The sequence below is a fragment of the Numida meleagris genome, chromosome 11 (genome assembly GCF_002078875.1).
Source record: "Numida meleagris isolate 19003 breed g44 Domestic line chromosome 11, NumMel1.0, whole genome shotgun sequence".
Classification (NCBI taxonomy): Eukaryota; Metazoa; Chordata; class Aves; order Galliformes; family Numididae; genus Numida; species Numida meleagris.
The window spans coordinates 12,186,872-12,206,454 of record NC_034419.1 but is presented as its reverse complement, the minus strand read 5'-3'; the positions used below and the strand labels follow the sequence as shown (position 1 = coordinate 12,206,454).

The window sequence follows — 19,583 nt, the reverse complement described above, 5'->3', positions numbered from 1 at the left end:
TGAATAAGTAATTTCCCAAGGCAGGCTCCTTGCATTTTGCTGTTACATGTATGCTGCAGGAGAGATGCATATGTGTTCAGAGAGATGCACAAAGTGACAATGTGCTGCCTGTCACTTTTTAGGATGCTTTTTGAGTGCAGAGTTATGAAAGATCAAGAAATCCTAGATGAGAAAAGCTGCTTTAACTACTCAGGGAGAGTTTCATTGAAGCTCCTTGCTATTATTGGTTTTAAATTCACTTATGTCTCTTCAGTCTCATTTCTGGAGGCACCTGCTCTGATGGTGTTTGGCAGCAGTGCTGTGGAGGGTGGGGAGTGCTAAGTGGCAGGTTGCACATTCTTCGGCCTCCTAAAAGAGCTTTTTTCTCTAGTCATGCTAATTTACATGCAGTTAAAAAATGAAACATCCTCCTCCTTCCCCATTTGCCTCACTTCTGCTTTTTCTGTTGAACCCCATTGAAACCGTAGAGTTGCAGAATTGTTAGTGTTGGAAAAGACCTCTTAATCATCTAGTTCAATCATCCACCTACCACCAATATTGCCCTCTAACCATGTCCCTTGGTGCTACATCTATATACTTCTTGAATGCCTCCAGGGATGATGACACTACCACCTCTGCAGGCAGCCTGCTTCACTACCTGACCACTCTTTTGGAGGAGTTTTTCCTAATATCTAACCTGAAATGCAGCCTAATTGCCTGGTTTCATGATAGTGAAAATCCAGCTAAGTGTTTCACTTACCTTTCATGTGAGGGGAATTTGGAGCTCTGACTGGAGGGCCTGAACCTGCAATGTACAATGCAAACAGGAGGGAAGGTGCTTAGCACTTTAAGGGACATGCTCATCCTCTTGCAGACTTCGCAGCCTGGGTGCTGCCATACCACCTGCATCATTACATCATGAGATCAGGCCCTTCCCTTTGAGGTGTTTTTAGGAGAATGAACCCACTTTCATGACAGTTGTTCAGCTGCGCTCTCTGCATTAGGCCCGGTGGAAGCAATTGGATCAACTCAGTGCAAGGGATTAAAACAGGCCAGCTGCTGTCGTAATGGACAAGCATAAGGCAAACTTGCAAACCTGTCCTTTTGGGGAAATTGAAAGCAGTTTAGTTCAGGTTCAGCTTAGAGGGTTGAGAAGGAAATTGTCTATTAGTCTCAAGCCAGGCTGACGGCACCCACACCGAGCTGGCAGATGCTCTGTGCCTGTCAGGCAGAGCTGCGTGTTAACCCATTGGTGCAGGGCTGGGCTCCTGCTCGTGGCCTGGCTGTGGCTCACAGAGCCAGTGGTCACTGAACTGCTTCCCCTGAGGCCTGCACTCAGCATGGCTCACAGCTGAGCAGTGTGAGGCTTGCATGCCTGAACCAGGCTGTGGATCTGCTTTCCTGCCCTGTCCCTCTGACACTGGGCTGGTGAGCAGCAGGGCAGGATTCAGTCACCTTAGCAACCCCTCGGCCGGTGCTTCTGGAGCACACATTGCAGCAGGTTTAGGCCAACCAAATCCTTTTCCCAGTCCCCAGAGGAAGGAGAAGGAGAGAGGCATCTGTGAGCTTGTTATAAGCTGCTTTCAGCTCTGATCCCAGGACAGCAGATCTGTGTGCAGAGGCTGATGACGAAACTGTGCTGTAACCCTTTGAGGTACCCTCTGTTCAGTGAAAGCTGAGGTTGCTTTACTGGTCTTTTCTATTCCCACAGAAAGGGAACAGGAACCAACAGTACCTTCAGCTCCTTCTGCTTTTGTCTTCCATCTAAAATGTTTTTGTGAACAGAGCCACTGGTGAACTGCAGAAGCTGCTAAGTTCCAATTTCAAGCCCTGCATAAAGTTGCATTGTTTAAAATTATCTACATGCCTACACTACCGTGTCCTGCAAGCACATCTTTTTTTTTTTCTTTTGTTTTCTGAGCACCTCTTCTATTGCCAAGGTGTTTAGCTGCAAGCACGGAAGGCCATGCAAATAAGACCAAGCCAGCTGCACAGATTTTGCACACTTTAATTAAGTTGTAGGGCTTCAGATGAATTTGGCTCCAGTTTCTGATGCTTCCATTCCCTGTATTCTGTTCCAGTGTGGATGTTAAATCGTGCAGAAATGGAGCGTGACCTAACTTTCATGTCAGTTGATCTGGCAGTAGCTGTTTTTGTGTAACTAATTTAAAAAGATTGATTGTTGGTTAATTACATTAATGAACTGAACCAACATGGGCACAGACCAGAGCTCAGCAGTCTCCTAAACAGTCATTAGGAATAGACATCTATCTTTTCACCTGCTTGTACAGCCTCCTGTTGGGTGGTAGAGTGTGCAGAATTGTAATTCTGAAGGTTAAATGACTTAAGGACGTAATCACAAACTGTTCACCTCTGCTACTCATCTGCCCATATGGCCCTGCTAGTCACAGTCAAAGTCCATTTGGGCAAACTGTCTGTTGAAAGGTCTCCAGGACAGTAAGGCTGGTGCTTTCAGCTGGGTTCCTGGCAAATGCCAGCACGAGTTATAAATCGCCAAAGTCCTCTGCCTGAAAGGAATTTGTGGATTGACACAATTTTGAAAGAGCTCCTTTTCCAACGAAGGTAATTCATGCTTACCAAGGTAAAAGTGTACTGAGCAGAACAATTCGCTGTTCTCTCTAGCTGGCTCATGAATGTGAAGAAAGATTGAATCAATATACATTTCTGTAATTAAATTGGTAAGTTAAAATACTTGAGTTCCTGTTTTAGTGAACACTGGGTGGAAGACGCATTTCTGTGTGATTGTTATCAGCATTGCTCTTATTGCAGTTCACCAGAACTAGGTGGGAGATGTGTAGGTGCTTGATGCCATGGAAAGGCTTATAAAAGAAATACTTTAAAATGTAAAGTAACGAGAATAGTAGTTTGAGACAAGGGCACTGACACCTTTTCTAATCTGATTTCAAAATATTACACACTGTATATAGACTGTGGAATGCACTTTATTTTGTAGTTTGGGGACATAGTATTGTATATCCTTTGCCATTTTTAACACATCTTTTTGACAGGTTTCTTCAAATAATGAAGGACTTAACCTGAAGTTAGCAGGAGTGTTGCTACTGGCTTAAGCAGAAAGGGAAATGGAGTAGGGAAGTGCCTGGGAAATCAAGAATGAAAATACTTCTGTATCATTAGCCTGGGAGAAGATATCGTATTAGCTTGCGTAGATTGTCAGAATACTCAAAGGTGACTTGTGTTGGTGCTGGTACTGTGCTATTCTGCAAGGGTTGACCCAATAGCTTCTGAGACCTAAGACATTACAGCGATTTCAGTTACTTTTGGGTGATGGAATAGGTGACCTATGAAGTCTGATTCTCAAAGAGGCTATTTACTTCCACAAAACCATTTTATATCCCAAATTCAACAGTGCTGGGAAGAAGAGAGTCAATGAAAAATAAAATTGGCTTGGGGTCATATAGTCTATCCCCAAAATTTGCTTTCTTGAATCAAAGCTTCTCACTGGGTATGCAATCAAAATGGCTTGAGATTACAAGGGGCAAGACTTGTAGACTGGTTCTGCTTCCTCTGTTATCCCAGAGACTTTAGTGGACTGTTGAGGGGTGAACAGCTGAGCACTGGTATTAGAGATTCCAGGAATCAGTTCACAGCAGCTTAAAAATATATTAAATGTGAGGTGAAGAATTTGGGGATGACACGTATGCAAATTGTGTTGAATTATGGTTTTATCTAAGATCTTCTCTTTCAAGCTAATTGAAAGGCAGAGGCCACTGCTGCAGGAGGAGAATGTAAAAAGAAAGCTATACTGAAACATAAAAGTGTTTCTGATCAAGTAAAATTCTGTTTCTGTTGAATGTTTTATTTTGTTCCAGTCACATAAATTACCATCTTTGAAATACTAAAACTCCCACAATCAGCTTTTTATAACAGAAAATAATTTACATTTAAAAGGTTTAACTGAAGCAGCTAAACCTTAGAGATGAATGTGCATATTCGGCAATAAAACAGGAAAACAGCCCATGTTTTGGAACCCGTACCTGCTATGTATAATTTTAATATTATAAATAACTAAATACAGTCTTGTGAGTGCCATATGTATAGACAGATATATGCTTGTTCTTGAGGAAAAGTGTCCTTAAGGGTATATAATGCCTCAGTACTAACACAGAGCTTCAGAAATCTCCCCTAACACTGATAGATATGGTGATGGAAAGTGCTGTGGCCTGAATACATTTCATCCTGCACAGGACGTTATGAGGCTTGGTCTTTACTGTCATTGGAAACCTGTTCTTTCTCCTTACATTAGCATCTCTCTTCTATCTTTAGCTCATGAAAGAGAGGCAGTGTGTTAATTCTGCAGGAAACTTTTCATAATCCCAGAATAGGGCTGCAACAGTTGTCTAAAAGGACAATAACCGTGCAAATTAGAAAGAATCATTTCCCACTAAGAATAAGAAACTAGTATGTAAGACTTGCCCTTCCCCCTCTCCCTGTCACATCCGTTCCCGATTTATCTTCTCTCATTTTCCTCCAAGTTCCCTGCCCCCTGCGTTAGAGGAGGAGTAGGCCATTACTGCTGCAGTGCTCTTATTCCCTGCTGGTGGAGAGAAGATATATTTCAGTTTTATGGTCTCCTCAAATGTACTCAGACACATGGAAGAAATACCTTACAGGTGCTTGTATCATTGCAGATATGCTGGAGAACTGAAAACCCTGTGTATTCCAACAATAATATTTCCCTAGACCTCAGCGTACTTTATATCTCACCCGGGGCACCGAGTCCTGCAGTTACTGGAGTTAGTGAGAAAATGGGAGGAAGTTTCCACAAAAATGGGCTGAGCCCCTGGGTGTTAATCACAGGGCTGTAGGACTGGCACTTCTGGACAAACTGTACAGAGCTGCACATACAGCTGCGTGCAGCCCTCTGCTCCCTCCGAGGGGCTTGACCTTTCTTGGCATCTGCAAGGTCTGGCTGGGGGTTTCCAAACCTCACTCTTATTAATTTGAGAAACTAAAGTAGTACTATACTGCCCTTCAAATCAGACCTTTCCGGGGTCTCCCATCCTTTTCATTTAGACTGGATCTCCAAGGGAAAAACACAGCAATAATGCACTGCAACAGCGTGGTAATTACTAAGTAGATTGTACGTGATTATAATGTTAGCATCTCACGGGGAAAATGAAAGCTTGTACTGTCCCTTTAACGGGACAATTTGATAATCCTCTTAACATTTTCTCTTTTGGCTGATAATATTTCACAGAATTTTACTTTGTAAAATATTCCTAAAGGAAGGCTTAAGCAATAATGCACAGATTATGGAAATGACTCTCATTAACTATAGGGAGAGACTTCAGCAAAGCCATGAACTGCTTCAAAACATGTAACCCCCATTAGGAGCTTCATTTAAATGTTTATTCACAGAGCAGTAAATGTTTATTATAGAACATTTTATTGAAACATAAAGAACCTTAATTATATGTATCACAAGTGTTAAAACAATATGCGTTTATCAAGACTTAACTAAATATCAGAGGTGAAAGGAAATGCAATTGCTATTTCATTTGCATCTGAACAACAACAAATTTGCAACAAAACACCTGGGCAAAGTGACCCTAAAGGTAGATGAAGGAGCAGAACAGTAAGGCAGGTGCTCACCAGCTGTTCCTATGCCTGTGGCACCTTCATTGGTATGTGCCTCAGCCTTCCTATCTAACGAAATAGAAGTGATATTTTCTGCAGGGGCTGCAATGGCTTAGGGTTGTTTCTGTTGTTCTGTGGCATTTTAGTACAGATGCTGCTGCACAGGTCTCACAGTGTTATGGTCTTACTGTTGCTGACATAATTGCCTGGCAATTTCAGTGTCAGTGTCCTTGGTTGGGTCAGTATGTGGTTATTCCTTTTGGTTCACAGGGCAGTGTCTGAAGTTGCAGCAGCTGGGCAGGTGAGAAGGAGCTGATGGTGGTGGTCCTTGGCCTGACCTTCCTCCCACCATGTGGGGACCATCATTCCCAGAATTAGAGACTGGCTTAGAGGTCAGAAAATATCAGTCCAGAAGCGTCATTCCACCTTAATTTTATTTCATTATTTACTGCCTTTCAGGAGATCTTGCAAGAGATGAGTTAGAGCACCACTTCCAATGAAAAGACTATTTATCCTCTTTATTGTGCCAGTTGGCTTAGCCTTGGGGCTGGAGGGAGAGGCTGGCAGTTCTCATGTAAATGGTAAAGTTGCCTTTGACTCTGGAAGTTATAACCTCAGACCTCAAGAGGCTTTAAAAATCTTTCTGCACCTGTTTTCATTGGGTCTGGGTCTCTCTTCCAGCTCATTCACAGCTCATTTCTTTAAAACTTTATAGTACTTGACAGATACATTATTTATTGAGGATGCTGAATCTGCACATTCCTCAGTCTGTGCTTGAAGATGACTTTGCTGCAAGACCCCCCACTTGGTTTGGTTTCAGATATGTTCTCAAATTCTTTCCATTTTGTTGCTTTCCCAAATACATGTTCTTAGTGCTGAGCAAGTATCTTCATATAATTCAAGAGGCAAATCCATGGCATAAGCATTGGTGATGATTGTTGTAAACCATTCTCTACGCCCTCCTATGTTATTTGTGCAGTGCCACATACAGGTACACGCATGATCCCAAAAGGCTCCTCATGGGTCAGCTTGCAGGTGTCTGATCTGCCTGTCTCTATCACTCCTCTCTGTCTGTATGGTGTTCTTATATTACTTGTGCTGGTAGAAAAGCAGGATTTGGTTTTATGCTTTAATAAACTATAGAGCCGTAACAAACGTGTCATGAGAGGACATCAGTCTGTGCAGTATTCTTGGGTTAGCAGCAGCCCTTACCACCAAAATGTTTCAGCTGCTGTTCTGGTAGAAGGCCCCACATGTGTGCATCTTGTGTGTAGCCTACTGCAGTAAAGGAAAATGACAGTTCCTAAAAACAGGGCATTTTTGTAGGAAGGAAACTGTTTCAAGTAGTTTCCTGTCATGTTTTAATATTTTATAACGTTTAAGTCTTTCAAAATGGTCTTACACTATGTAATTTATCACTTCTGGATATGTAGGAAAAAATTACACTGGCAATAATTTTAAAGGCTGTGAAAAATGAATATTTTGATACAAACTGCTTCATTTTTAGTAAATGTTAATAGGACTTTTTTCCTGTGTGTTTCTCCATCCCAACCCAGTTCAGGAATAGGAAAAATGTCAAGAACTCAAAAATATTCACTGAACAGAAATTGCTTTGCCATGAAGATGTCTTTGCCAGGGTCTGCAAGTCAAGGGCCCTAGAAATTGGCTTACAAAGCAAAGAAAGAGCAATTGTACTGAGTCTGCCAGCGTCCGGGTAATGCAATATATTTTCGCAGACAGCAGAGGGAGTGCTTTCTGTTAATGAGCTATGGATATACAGGCAGGGCTTTCTGCAGAATAATTTTGTAACAGGGATAATTGAGCAGTTAATCAAGAATAGCAAACAAGGGCTCCATGGAAGCCCAGTTTACAGAGAGGACAAAATTGCCCTATTTTTCATGTGGCTATCTCAGCATTATGGTTGATTTTCTTTATCACCCACTGACAGCCTTACTTGGAGAATGGTTATTAGTTTGGAATTTCTACAGTTAATCTGGTAGTTTAGGAGAAGCATTATCACAGCCTCCTGTGTGAAGCCTATGTCTCTGCAATGGACAGGGGACTTTCTGCAGCAAATAAGGTGTTATCTGTATTCCTCCATCCTTTCTCCCAATGAACCAGCTGAAACAGGGTCCTGTGGCCAGCACATCTTGCAGCCTGCGGACAGTGGTGTCCTTCCTGCCTTTCCTCCTACTTGTGCATGGCATGGACATCGGGGCATCCTGATATTGCTTTACCACAAAACTGTGGAAACCCACGTGTTTTCCCTGTTCTGAAGAGCAAAAAGTGTCTTAGGCTGATGAAAGACATCTGGTTCTGCTGCATGAAGATGCAGCTCAGCCATGTGCTGCCTTTTCAGCTGAGGGAAATCAGTCCTTCCTCCACCAGCATTTTGGCAACCCCCTGTCCTCAGCACCATGTGATCCTCCGCCAAGCTTTATGCATTCATCCTAGAGCAACGTGTATTGCTAATAGCCCCAGGGTGAGTGCCGAGGAGCTCTCATGCAGGCTATTATCTCCCTTTCTATTGGAAGCAGAGCTTTTGTAGCTTTGCTAACCAGAATAGCAGCTGAGTGAACACAACATAATGTTCATGAATTATTGCAGGCGATGTCCCTGTTTTCCCCAGTGGTGTGTGGCAGGGTCACCTGATCTTCACTATTCTGGTCTACTCAGGAAATCTCTTTAAGTGTCTATTTTTGCCTGGTGTTTTTGCTTTACATCCAGCATAGTGGTGACACATTGGTTATTCGACCATAATTCAGTATATAAAAACAGCCATAACTGAGAACATTGCTTTCTCCATGGCCTTGAGTGCTGAAGGAAAACTCACCTGACCTGAATGTGTGGTGTTTGTCTTTTTTTCCAACAAAACAGGCTGTGGAGTTTTTTTTGCCTAGGTTTTTTTGTGAGCATTTTGCAGCTCTAGTTCATTGGAAATCAGCTGGGAAAGTGGGGTTCTCTGGCTTGAGAGCTTCTCTTGGCGCTGCAGATTTGCTTCTTACATTACTTTTTCTAATTCTCTATCCAGTCTGTGGGTAAAGATCTTGAAAGTTCTTCTCCAACAACCTCTTTCTAGGTATCAGAAGCAGCCAGTGGGGCTCAGACATCTTTGACAACCTGATGTCAAAGTATGTGTGCCCACTGTACCACCTGGGTGCACGTTGCTGTGTCCCCATGTTGTGACATTCAGTATGCCTGTCTCCTGCAATGGCACACAGCTTTCTCCATCAGAGGAAGGAATGGCAGCTAACATGTTAAGCAATGCAAACGTGTGTCTGCATTTATTATACGCTGATATTGATTGGTCTGTTAATGTCTTTGTTGTTGTATATCTCTTTTCTTGCTTATTAATCAAAACAATGCAAAATGAGGGGAAAGCAATTTTTAGGAGAGAAATGGAATGCAATCAACAGAGATTGAATACAGCCTGCTGGAATGCTTTGGTGCTGTCTGCTACCCGCCAGACGTGAGGGTATCCACAATAACAGGGAAGAGCTGAAATGCTTTATTTTGACATTTTATATAGACAATGTTTGGATTTCTCCTCTCCAAACAGTGCTTTGAGTGAAGATTTGGCTAAATGTTTGTTCGGTTAAAAGAAATATATACAGCCAAATGTTTTGTTTGTATCTACTGACACATTTCAGTCAATTGCACATGGCTTTTTTGGACTTGGAGGTTTTTGTTTTGTCTGGCTTCAGACATAACAAACGACACTGAAGAGCAAAAATGATCAATTAAAGAACTCCAAATGAATCAAAATATCAGCACCCCGTAAGTTGAATGGCAAACGAGAGAAGAAGTGAAATCCCCTTTACTCCCACATGGGAACCACTGCTCTGTGCTCGTTTCTTCCCCTAAAGCTGAGGAGAAGGAATCTACTTGAGACATAATTACTGATCATGTTTTTTTCAATTATACAAGTGATAGAAAGAATTCAGATTTCTATGTATGTCCCACGCACGATATTAAGAAAAATAATTGAAATGTCTGGAAAAAAATTGCGCTCTTAATTGATTGTAGTTACCTAAGACCTGGAAATACCCATTTGTTTTCTGATATGGTTGACAGACTTTGCTGTGCAGAGTGGCGTTGTGTAAGAACATAATGCACACAGTAAAGGTGACAAACCTTGAGAATGTCCCCAGTGATGCCAGGTGGCCCATATGCTCTCATAAACACTTTCCCTTTTTCCTTTTTTCATGCTGATCACATGAGCCCATTTTGGGCAGAAGCTCACATTAGGCTCATTTGTTACCTGCTGTGCTGCTCTGTGCATCTGCAGTGCAGCTTCTCTGCACTAAGCTTTGGGCTACATCCCGTTTTGCTGTCTGATATTCCAAATTGTCTGTCCTGGGTATACAGATCTTTTCCTGTGTGAATCCTGGAATATTTTGCCGCAGAGATATAAATGACTCTTGAGTACAAGTTTTGGGATATAATAGTTATTGATAACTTACATTAGGCTCTCTCTATATATATATCATCAAGAGAAAATGCTGAAAAGTAGTATTTGTAGCAATGGTATCATTTCTTGTACAAGAAGAGAAACAAACTGACATCATTCTGTAGTTTTATGTATAAATTTTAAAGAGATTTAGATTTAGGTGGGACAGCACTGGTGAAATTTCACATTATTTGTACAAACTTCACAATCTTCACTTCTGTTTTTCTTGGAAGTCTCTCTTTGTGCAGAAGCCACATTCCAGGCCTAGGGCTTCAGAAGACTATCTTTAAACTTACCTTGCGATTTTGAGCAATTCGTCATGAGAGCAGTGATGTTCAGATGATACATTGCACTAATACATCACAAGAACACTATCGCTCTCATGATATATTAGTATAATACACTATCAGAACACTATCACTGATATATTACTCAAAAACACGGTTTTTAACCCTCAAGAAGCATCCTCATCTCTAGGCTGAATACACTGAAATCTGTGGATGATGATAGGTTTAAGGAATAGCATATTCGGTTTCTTGAGAATAAGCTAAGAAAAAAAAGTGGTATTCAGAATGTTTCATTAATTGAAACATCAGTGAATAAAATAAAATCACAAGGAACAAATTTTCTTGTAGATGAAGGTAGCGTGATGTAGGTGCATTTGGATTTTATTACAAGTAGACTAAGTTTTTTGGTCTTTTTTTGGTCTTTATTAGAGACTTGCAGTATTTTGAGAATATTTTCACAGGGTTCATGAATTTCAGCTGACTTTCAAATCATCAAGTTGAATCAGATGCAAGCTGTCTAAATTCAGTGTGTATACAGAGAATAAAAGAAAATGGGAAAAGATAAGATTATTTACAATTTTGTAGCTGAAGTCACTGCCGAAAAGCAGATCAGCATTTCTTTGATTTCTCAAGGATTCTTTTAAAATTCGTAGTAGATTTTGAGTCACGAGAATCTTGAATTGTGTGATTCATTCCTATTCGGCATGAAGAGGCTCGTAATCTCTTAGCAGAAAAAGTATAAAATAGTGGAACATAAAATTGACATCATACATTTGCTTACCTGTCCTTATTTTTGTTCCTTTTCCCCATTGTGAGAAAATACATTGCCCCCCACATACTGTCCTGTGCTAGATAGCCCAAATGTACCTGTGCCACTTATCACCCTTAGCTCTGCTACACTGAGCAGTGGCTTTGCCATCAGGAGAGTGATGCTTATGCTTCAGTCTCTGTAAATCTAGACTATTAATTCTCCTTCCCTGCAGGTTTGGGCCCCATTACGTACCACTGAGTCTGTTATATTTGGGCTACAAACTCTTGGGAGAAAAAGCAAAATATTAAGCTCTTTCTAATCTTGCAAAAGGTGTTGTAATAGGAGTGCTGTACAGCACAGTATGTGTCATCTTCTGATAGCCTTTCTACCTGCGTGGCCTCCATAATGTACTAGTGGTTCCTCCATCCACTGGCCTGCACATCTTTTACAATCTCTGAAGGGTGAAGGTACTTTTATGAAATGTGTGGAATTCTGTGGAATCATGTCCACAGCTACTGGTATGAGTGGGGAATAATGCTGGTAATGTGGAAGAGAAAGTCATGACCTTGGCAATCACCGTTATTTGATTTCATGTTTCTAGCACGTTCATGTCCACGTCCTTCCAAGGAGATCGGGAGACTTCAGCAGGAATGATGATGTCTACAAGGAGGTAAGGGCTGCTCTCTATTACTTGTTTAGAGTTGTTTTCACAGTTAGAAAATCGCGTCAGTGATACAGGCCTTGCTTTGAATGGATTCACTTAATGGGCTCTCTGCACCTTATTGGTTGCAGAAAGCCTGGGTAGAGCGCCAAGCTCAGTGCTGAGGTTTCACAGCTTGCCTTCTGGCCTGCTTTTGGCAGGATTCTGCCTAGGCATTGGGCAGATCACATTGCAGCCCCAAAAATAAAAATCAAAGAGCAACTACGCCTATAGATGTAATATCTGCATATGTTCAGATTGTACCACAGAGCTGGAGTAATTCAGCTGTGACTGAATTACTGGCTTTTGTTTAAATGCACAATTGTATTAGTATTAATAAAAAGTTCTTCCTAGTTTGACACCTGTCACAATGAATTAATGAAAAAATTCACTATTGTTAGATTTATGCGTGGTTCTTAGTGAGTTTAGTAGGATCCTCTATCTCGAATGTGTCATCTCCTTTTCTTTTTGAAAGTAATTAATATAAACATGTTAAATGCCACTGCAATACCATATGCTTGAAGAAGAATTCATGACATTTTATGCTTCTGTATTGTTTCCTTTGTGATATATCCATGATGAACAACTCACCACTCTTCAAAAAAAAAAAAGTGTTTTGAAGTTTTATAATGACTTCAGGGGGTGTTGAGGTTGGATATTAAGAAAAAAGTTCTTCTCAGAAGGAGTGGTGAGGCACTGGCACAGGCTGCCCAGGGAGGTGGTGGAGTCACCATTCCTGGAGGTATTCAAGTAATATGGAGGTGGTGGAGGTATGGCACTGAGGGACATTGTCAGTGGTCATGGTGGGGGTGGGATGATGGTTGGACTTGGTGATCTTAGCAGTCTTTTCCGACCTTAATGATTCTGTGATTCTGTGACTTAATTCAAAAGTGGTGGAAACATGTTCACTGTTGACATGAAAGACAAAGATTGAGAACCCTTCTAACATAACCTTATAATGAGACTGCTGAGCAAGGAGATCAAATGTCAATACGTGATGGCCATCTTATATAATGCTGTACTTAAAAAGAAAAAAGCATTAACTTCCAAGTTGCCTCACTTGACTGCTTTTAAGTGTGTTAAGTGGTTTTCAGTTCTGCACCAACCCACAAATTCAGTTTCCATTTTTGTCATATTTACAATGGCATCTTGTTATTTTTAATGTGCTTATTTCTCTTGTTATATGTAAATACAAAAAGGCAAAACTGTTAATGAAATAGGCTATACATTGAGTGTTGTTAAATGCAGAAGGCAGGACAAATTGGTGAAAATTATTTTTATCTTGTCATTTTCAGCTGTAGCAATTGTAGGTGTTGTTTGTAGCAGACGTAGGAAGCAAAAATATTTAGACACAGATGTGATAATGTATCTTTTAGTGGAACAGCGTATAGCCTCAGAGTGTAAACAGCCACTCTTCAATACCAAAGAGCAAGCATATGCTTTTGTACAGATTGCATCTGACCAAAGATTTCACTGTGCAATTAGGTTGCCAGGAAAAAAACCTACAGCATTTGATACCATAAAAGTTTGATGCCAGGTTCTATCACTCACTGGACTGGGAGGGTAAAGGGCCTTAAGCAGTATGCTGTCATAACGGTAGTGAATAAATCTATATTAGAACTTACAAAATGGACAAATTATTGAAAATACAGCTGATTTGAGAAATTATTTGGAGATTACTGCAGTAAGGCAGAAGCTTTCTTAAACAATGTGTTTTTGTGTTGAACCAAGACATGTCTCTTTCTCAAGACTTGCAAAAATGTTTAGAAAGTTCTTACAGGTCATGGTGGAGCAACAGACTGAAAACCTGCAAGCAGTAGAGTACCACTAGGTGAGATGAGGGAAAGAGCTTTAAATCCATCATCTGTGAAATTTGTGCTCAGGACAATAACCTGTTTATAAATAAAGTGTTTTTCCTCTGTATTTGGGTGATAGACAAAGTTGGTGTTTAGGCAGTAGGCGTCCTTCCTTTTCTTCAGATTCTATGATGCTGAGGCTGTTAGCCTCTCTGAAACAATTTTTATAATTGTAAAGCACATCTGGGCTAAATTTTGCATGTCATGGTGCCTAGTTTAATTACTGCAGGTAAAAATTGTACTGCTATTGTGTATAATTTTCACAGATTCTGAGTCTCAGCTCTAGTTCAACGCATCTATCTCAAACCCATATCTGTAAATGCCCTTGAGCTCTCCAAACTCTGCAGTTTTCATCTGTGTATGCTCAGCAGATTGTTGATAAATCCCATTGCTCTGTAGTGTTTGACAGGAAGGAGAATGCCCAGATGTTGAGATATCAGTCCTCTTAGGAGACTTCTACAGTTGAGACATAGAAAATACAGGCTCTTGCTGTGTGCTTTATTTGTCCCATTTGGATTGAGAGTGACCATCCTGCTGACTGAAAACATCAGGTTGATCCCTGCTTAATAAAGTGTTTGCTCGGCTCTGGTATCTTCAGGCTTTTGGCTATAAAGCTCTGAGACAGCCTCATCTAGAACTGTAAAGGGTATTCTGAAAGGTAAGGTATATCTTTAGCACTTGGTTTATAATAAGGCTGCTGATGGACATGAATGCCAACTAGTTTCTGGATATATTTTTAGAACTTCAATACTGGAACATTAATTGGAAAAGAAATGAAAGGGGTCCAAAACCTGTTCCCTAGCATCTTCTCTGACACAGTTCTTGGAATACATCACTAATTCTTTTAGGTTTCTATACCTTGATGCATATGGAAGAAGTCATTGCATGATTTTCCTAAGATACAGAGAGAGTGATTAACAATAAAAAAGACCACATAAAATATTTTTAAATTATTTCCTTGGCATCTTTGCAGGGTTATTTCTCGGGAGGCTATTTCCTAGGGAGTGCTAGCTATCCACCCTCTGGGCTCACCATAGTGAAAAACTAAAGGCATGGTTTTTCAGTTCTTACATTTTCCTGTAATCATGTGAAGCTAATCCTGCAAGCACGCAAGCATTGCAGATGCAAGCAAGCATGCATCTGTCTTACAGATTGTTTCAAAGGTTCAAGTTCTTCATATTTTCTTGTTGGATCACTTTTTTCAGCTACATCTTGAGTAATTCTTATTTATCAATGTATTCCTTATACAACAAAACTGTAACAGTTAATATTAGGAAAACTTTGAGAATCCAACTTATTTCTCTCTTTTTCTGTTCCATTTGAAATATAAATATTTTTTAATTTATCAAAGAATTTAAAAGCCTTCTCATCAAGGAGCTTCGTGCCTTAAGGGAAGTGAGGGTTTTTTTTTTGCTTTGGATGGGTGTGGTATTAACGACTATCTTTACTGTAGGACGGCACCCTGTGTTGTAGCTGTCAGCACAAGTGCTGCAGAGCTGCTGGGGGTTATTGTGTCCAAAGCATTCAAGAACATTACCCTGAAGTGTCTCAGCACTAATATACTTGGCCATGTGTGGGCAGTCCCCATTCAGTGCGTGTTTGAAAAGTCCATAGCACAGCCTCTCCCCCGTCTCCATGGAGTGGTTAGCCATTACTGCAATATAAATAACATTCATCATCCTTTAGGTTGGCAGGTAATAGCCATACTGGGCAGAGAGTGTGGGGCTTTCTCAGAAAGGGAGAGTGAATCAAGTCTGCAATCCTGCTGTTATGAGTACTGACCTCAATAAGTTCATTTGGAAACTGATGGACTTGGATGGGTGAGGGCAGCCCAGCTTGTCAGCAAAATGCTGAGCACCCTGCTATGTAGCACTGCATTTTGTGGTGCCAGGCCATGTTCCTTCCCAAAGCTCGTGTTTCACTTGGTGGTTGCAGCCTGCTGTAATGGGTGCTGCTACAACAGCAATATGCATCCAGGGCTGTGCTTTCAGGGCAAAGAGTGTTGTTCTCACCAGTTTTGCTTTCATGCCTACCTGTTTTTCTTGCCCAGCTTCAGTTCCCAACCGAAGCTCTAAATGCTCTAAAAGGAAAAAGTGTGAATAGGAGAGGCTGACTCAAATCCTTGTGTCCCCATCCCCCTGCTACCTGCCAGACATGCTTCATGGACCTCTTGTAATGAATCTGGGTGAAACTTCCTAATGCAAATTCTTCAGTAACTTGGAGGTTTTGTTAAATGCAAAAGCCAGGAAAAGAATTCAGTTCATACTGTCCGTCCCCTTTAGCATTCAGGCATGCTGTAAGAGAATCACTTAGGGAAAGAGACTTTGACTTAGTGGTCTCATTCAGCACATTATGTTAAATCATTTCAGCAAGAATACCTATTAGTAATCATTTCCAGTTCCAGGGAGGATGAAGGAGGCATTTTGGCACATGACTCAAGAACCTGCTGGGTTGCTTTTTCAGCCTGGCAAAACTGGGGAGCTGTGCTGAATTGAGAAGTTTAGTCAAACAAGCCTGAAGTTTAATTCTCCACGAGTGGCTTTGACTGTGACATGCCTTCACCCCGACCTGTGTAGGCAGCGTCTCACGTGCTGCTGGGCACAGAGCCTCGTGGAGGGCTTGGAACGTGCAGAGCTGCACTAAACTGTTAGGACTGCTTCACACTTAAAGATAAGGTATAGAATGAAAAGATAAATAAGCCCTAATCCCGGCCCTGCTAGACAAAATGGAAAGATGCCCAACAGCTTCTGTGAGCATTGGATTGAACTGTTCATGAAAATTAATAGCATGCAGAGCTAATAGGCTGTTCCTTGGCCTCAGAATTACATTGCACCTTCTGGGAACATATTGTAGCCTGCTGGTAGATCAGTCTGCTGCATCTGAACTCCCTTGAGGCCAGACTCTGCTTTCTTTGAGCCCTGCATGGGTAAGCTCATGGAAAAGGAGGGAAGCAGCACAGAATCTAAATTGGATTTAAAAAAAAAAAAAATCCTCTGTTTTCCCCAGGTAGAAGTCTACTTCCCTATCTTCTTCTGATGCAGCAGCAAATAAATTCTTTCTCATAGGCTGTGGGTTTTATCCTGGTCTTGCCAACGTTGCTCTTTCTGACTGATAAAGCATCAGAGGAGTTTCTGGTAGCCAAGGAGCATAAGCCTTCCCCAGTTGTTTCGTGTCTCTTGTGATATTACAGCGACTCCAGCCGGGCAAGTCAAATTAACTGTGTATGAATGTTTCCAACTGAGAGTACTGTGGTAGAAGCTACAGCTGTGCAAATAATTATGTTTTGAATTTGATACCTGAATTGACAAAAAGTCATTTTGAGTTGACCTTATAGAAATTGTTTTTCCAACAAATGAATTTCCTTTTGGAGTCAAACGAGACAATTTGTTTTGTGGACCATGATATTTTATGTGATTATAATTTGAAATCCCCTGGAGACTGCTGGTACTCCCTGCATGCACCCAACCTACATTAAGCAAAAATGATAAATTCATCAGCAGGGTCTAGCAAGAATACTGGAAGGCATCCTATCATCATGTATGTCTCCCTGGATGGAAATCCTACTGTTTGTGGTATTTTTTTTACACTTTTCAGCCCTACAAAACATTTCTTATTTTGATACTCAAGATCTTTGAGACCTTCCTATATGCTATGTGCACTGCAGCACTTATCTTAAGATGGTGGGAAAGCACAGTCAAATCTGAGTAAGAACTATTTCATTCCCTGATATCTTCCATCAGATCTAGAGGAGTGGAATCAGTCCACCTATAGGAACAAATTAGAAGTGGTTAGAAGGTTCCCATTTAGGCAGCTGTTCCTCAGGATTATATGCTTGCCCTTTACATTTAGATTTTATCTGGAAAGTAATGTAGATCTGACATTTTACATATCATTGTGTAGTCTTATTGTCCTCCAGCCCAACTGACTCTCTGCATTTCATCTCTTCTCTTGCTGGTTCTTACCCTGTCCTGCCTCCAGGTCTTCTCAAAGGTTGAAAAATACCAGCTTCTAGAATTCACTGAGGTTTAGCCTATACTACAACAGAGACAAATTATTGTGAGCATTACAGAAAAGCTCTTGGCCCCTACTATGGGACATTTACTGTGTTCAGCTCATGGAGTATTTGTTCTTTTGCGTCCTTGATGGTACTTCCTTGGCCACTGACTTAGTGATAAAGACCCTCCAACCAAAGACAAGCTGCTGATAAGGGGATTAAAGTCAACATGGTCTCTCAGGCCCATTTGCTCTGTCAGTGCTTGGACTTGCTTAGCTGATCAGGTGCTTCTCTTCAGTTTCCAGTCCCTGAGGTAAAGCTGTCTCCAGATCTCTAGTTATCCTCTGATGCACAAGCTGAATTCTTGCTGGTGGGGAGAACATGGCCCATTAGTATCCTAGATACTCAGCTTTTTGGAATTGATGTGATGGAAAGTAAACAACTATCAGAGATTTGGCAGTTTCCAAAAAGGGATTTTTCTTCTCTGAACTGAAACGGTGCCACAAACTTAAAATGAAATACTCTTGCATTCTGCTCAAGGGTCAGGGCATGAGAGCAGCTATTTGGTAACCCCCAGACCAGATGACACAGAAATCCAGCACACTGTAAATCAGATTACTTCTGCAATTTGTTCTGCCAAGAGCAGAAAGTTGGAGAGTGCCTTCTCAGTCCATAGGACCATATTCCATAGGTAAGCATGATCCAACATTCTGACCCACATGTGCATACTAGAAGATGTTATGGTGTTAGACTTGATTCGCCAAGAAAAGATCACTTTGGCTCTCTTCTAAATGCAGATCACTGCTCTGAGGGATCAGATTTATCTAAAGGAGGTTCAAGAACCAGGTAGCTGGAAGTGACACCATCTGAGCTGGTCATTGCTGGCAGTTTCGTTTACCTGCCCAGCACTAAATCAACAGCTTCAGTGACTCAGATCTGATGCTATCCCTCACTTTGTAAATATGACCTTTCTAAATGAAGGTGGAGGTATATTAATGGACCCAAGCATTCTTCCTTGGTTAGAAAGTAAATAAAAGTCTGATGGGATGAGTTTACCAATATCTGCAAGGTCAAGTTAATTTATCTTTTGAGTCAAAAGAGTAAAAAAAATATATATAGATAGATATGAGAAATAAGCTTTCCAGGTACGTGCTCATGTTCTGCTTTTGTTTGTCCTGTTGAAGAACTATGCTTTCTTTTTCTTTTATGTATTCGCCCACTGTTTTCCATTATTTTTTTCTGCAAGAATAAAGATATAGAAGGAAATGAAACTTAAAGGGAGTTAGGAAAGTACTACTAGCAGTCCTAGAATAACAAATAGAGAATGGAATGTTCGTGGTTTCCAAAACCAAAATGACACACTGACAGTTTGAGTTGCAACAAAGTTCCCCAAACCTCTTATTTAGGCACTTTTAAATAAACAAATATATTTATTAAAATAAAAGTGAAAATAATGAAGATTGAAGAAAAGTACTTTTTACAGTGGTGCTCAAGTGATAAGAATATCTACAAAAAAGCATTGTGAAAATCTTGGGGTGTGCTTGCTTTGTGGAAGACCACCTAACACACAAACTTGCTCAGCTTTGCAGTAAATCAGTATCTCATCTCCGTGTGTGTGATTGGCTTCCTGCACACTGGGTAACAAATACAGCTATCTAGATTTTACTCACCAGTTTAGTGTTTGTGGGAACTTCTAGGCCTTCTCTTTTGTACAGAAGTGCGTAGGATGAGGCTAAATCAAGGTCTGATTATGTCATGCCTTTGCTCGGTATTTCTGGTACAATAATAATCAGTGAAACAGTTAACAGCGTTGAAATACAAACTGCCATCCTTGAGGCTCCAAAGCAACACCTTTCTGTTACCAGCACACTGTGGTTTCACAGTTAACACCTCACCTCTTTCTGTAGGAGACAACACTTTACATTACAGCTTGTGTTCTGGCAAAAA

The 19,583-nt window shown here is 40.9% G+C and overlaps 1 protein-coding gene across 12 annotated transcripts in view; it reads left to right on the top strand.

Annotated features, from left to right (window-relative positions):
* FHIT (fragile histidine triad) overlaps positions 1-19,583 on the top strand; it is a 542,632-nt gene that overhangs the window by 428,170 nt on the left and 94,879 nt on the right. For all 12 annotated transcript variants that reach the window (XR_002442349.1, XR_002442348.1, XR_002442357.1 and 9 more), the window contains one exon: positions 11,688-11,756. Coding sequence is in view for 1 of the 12 variants with exons in the window: in XM_021409041.1 (XP_021264716.1) it covers positions 11,688-11,756 (69 nt within the window). In the remaining 11 variants the exon portion in view is untranslated. The remainder of the gene's footprint in view (positions 1-11,687; positions 11,757-19,583) is intronic.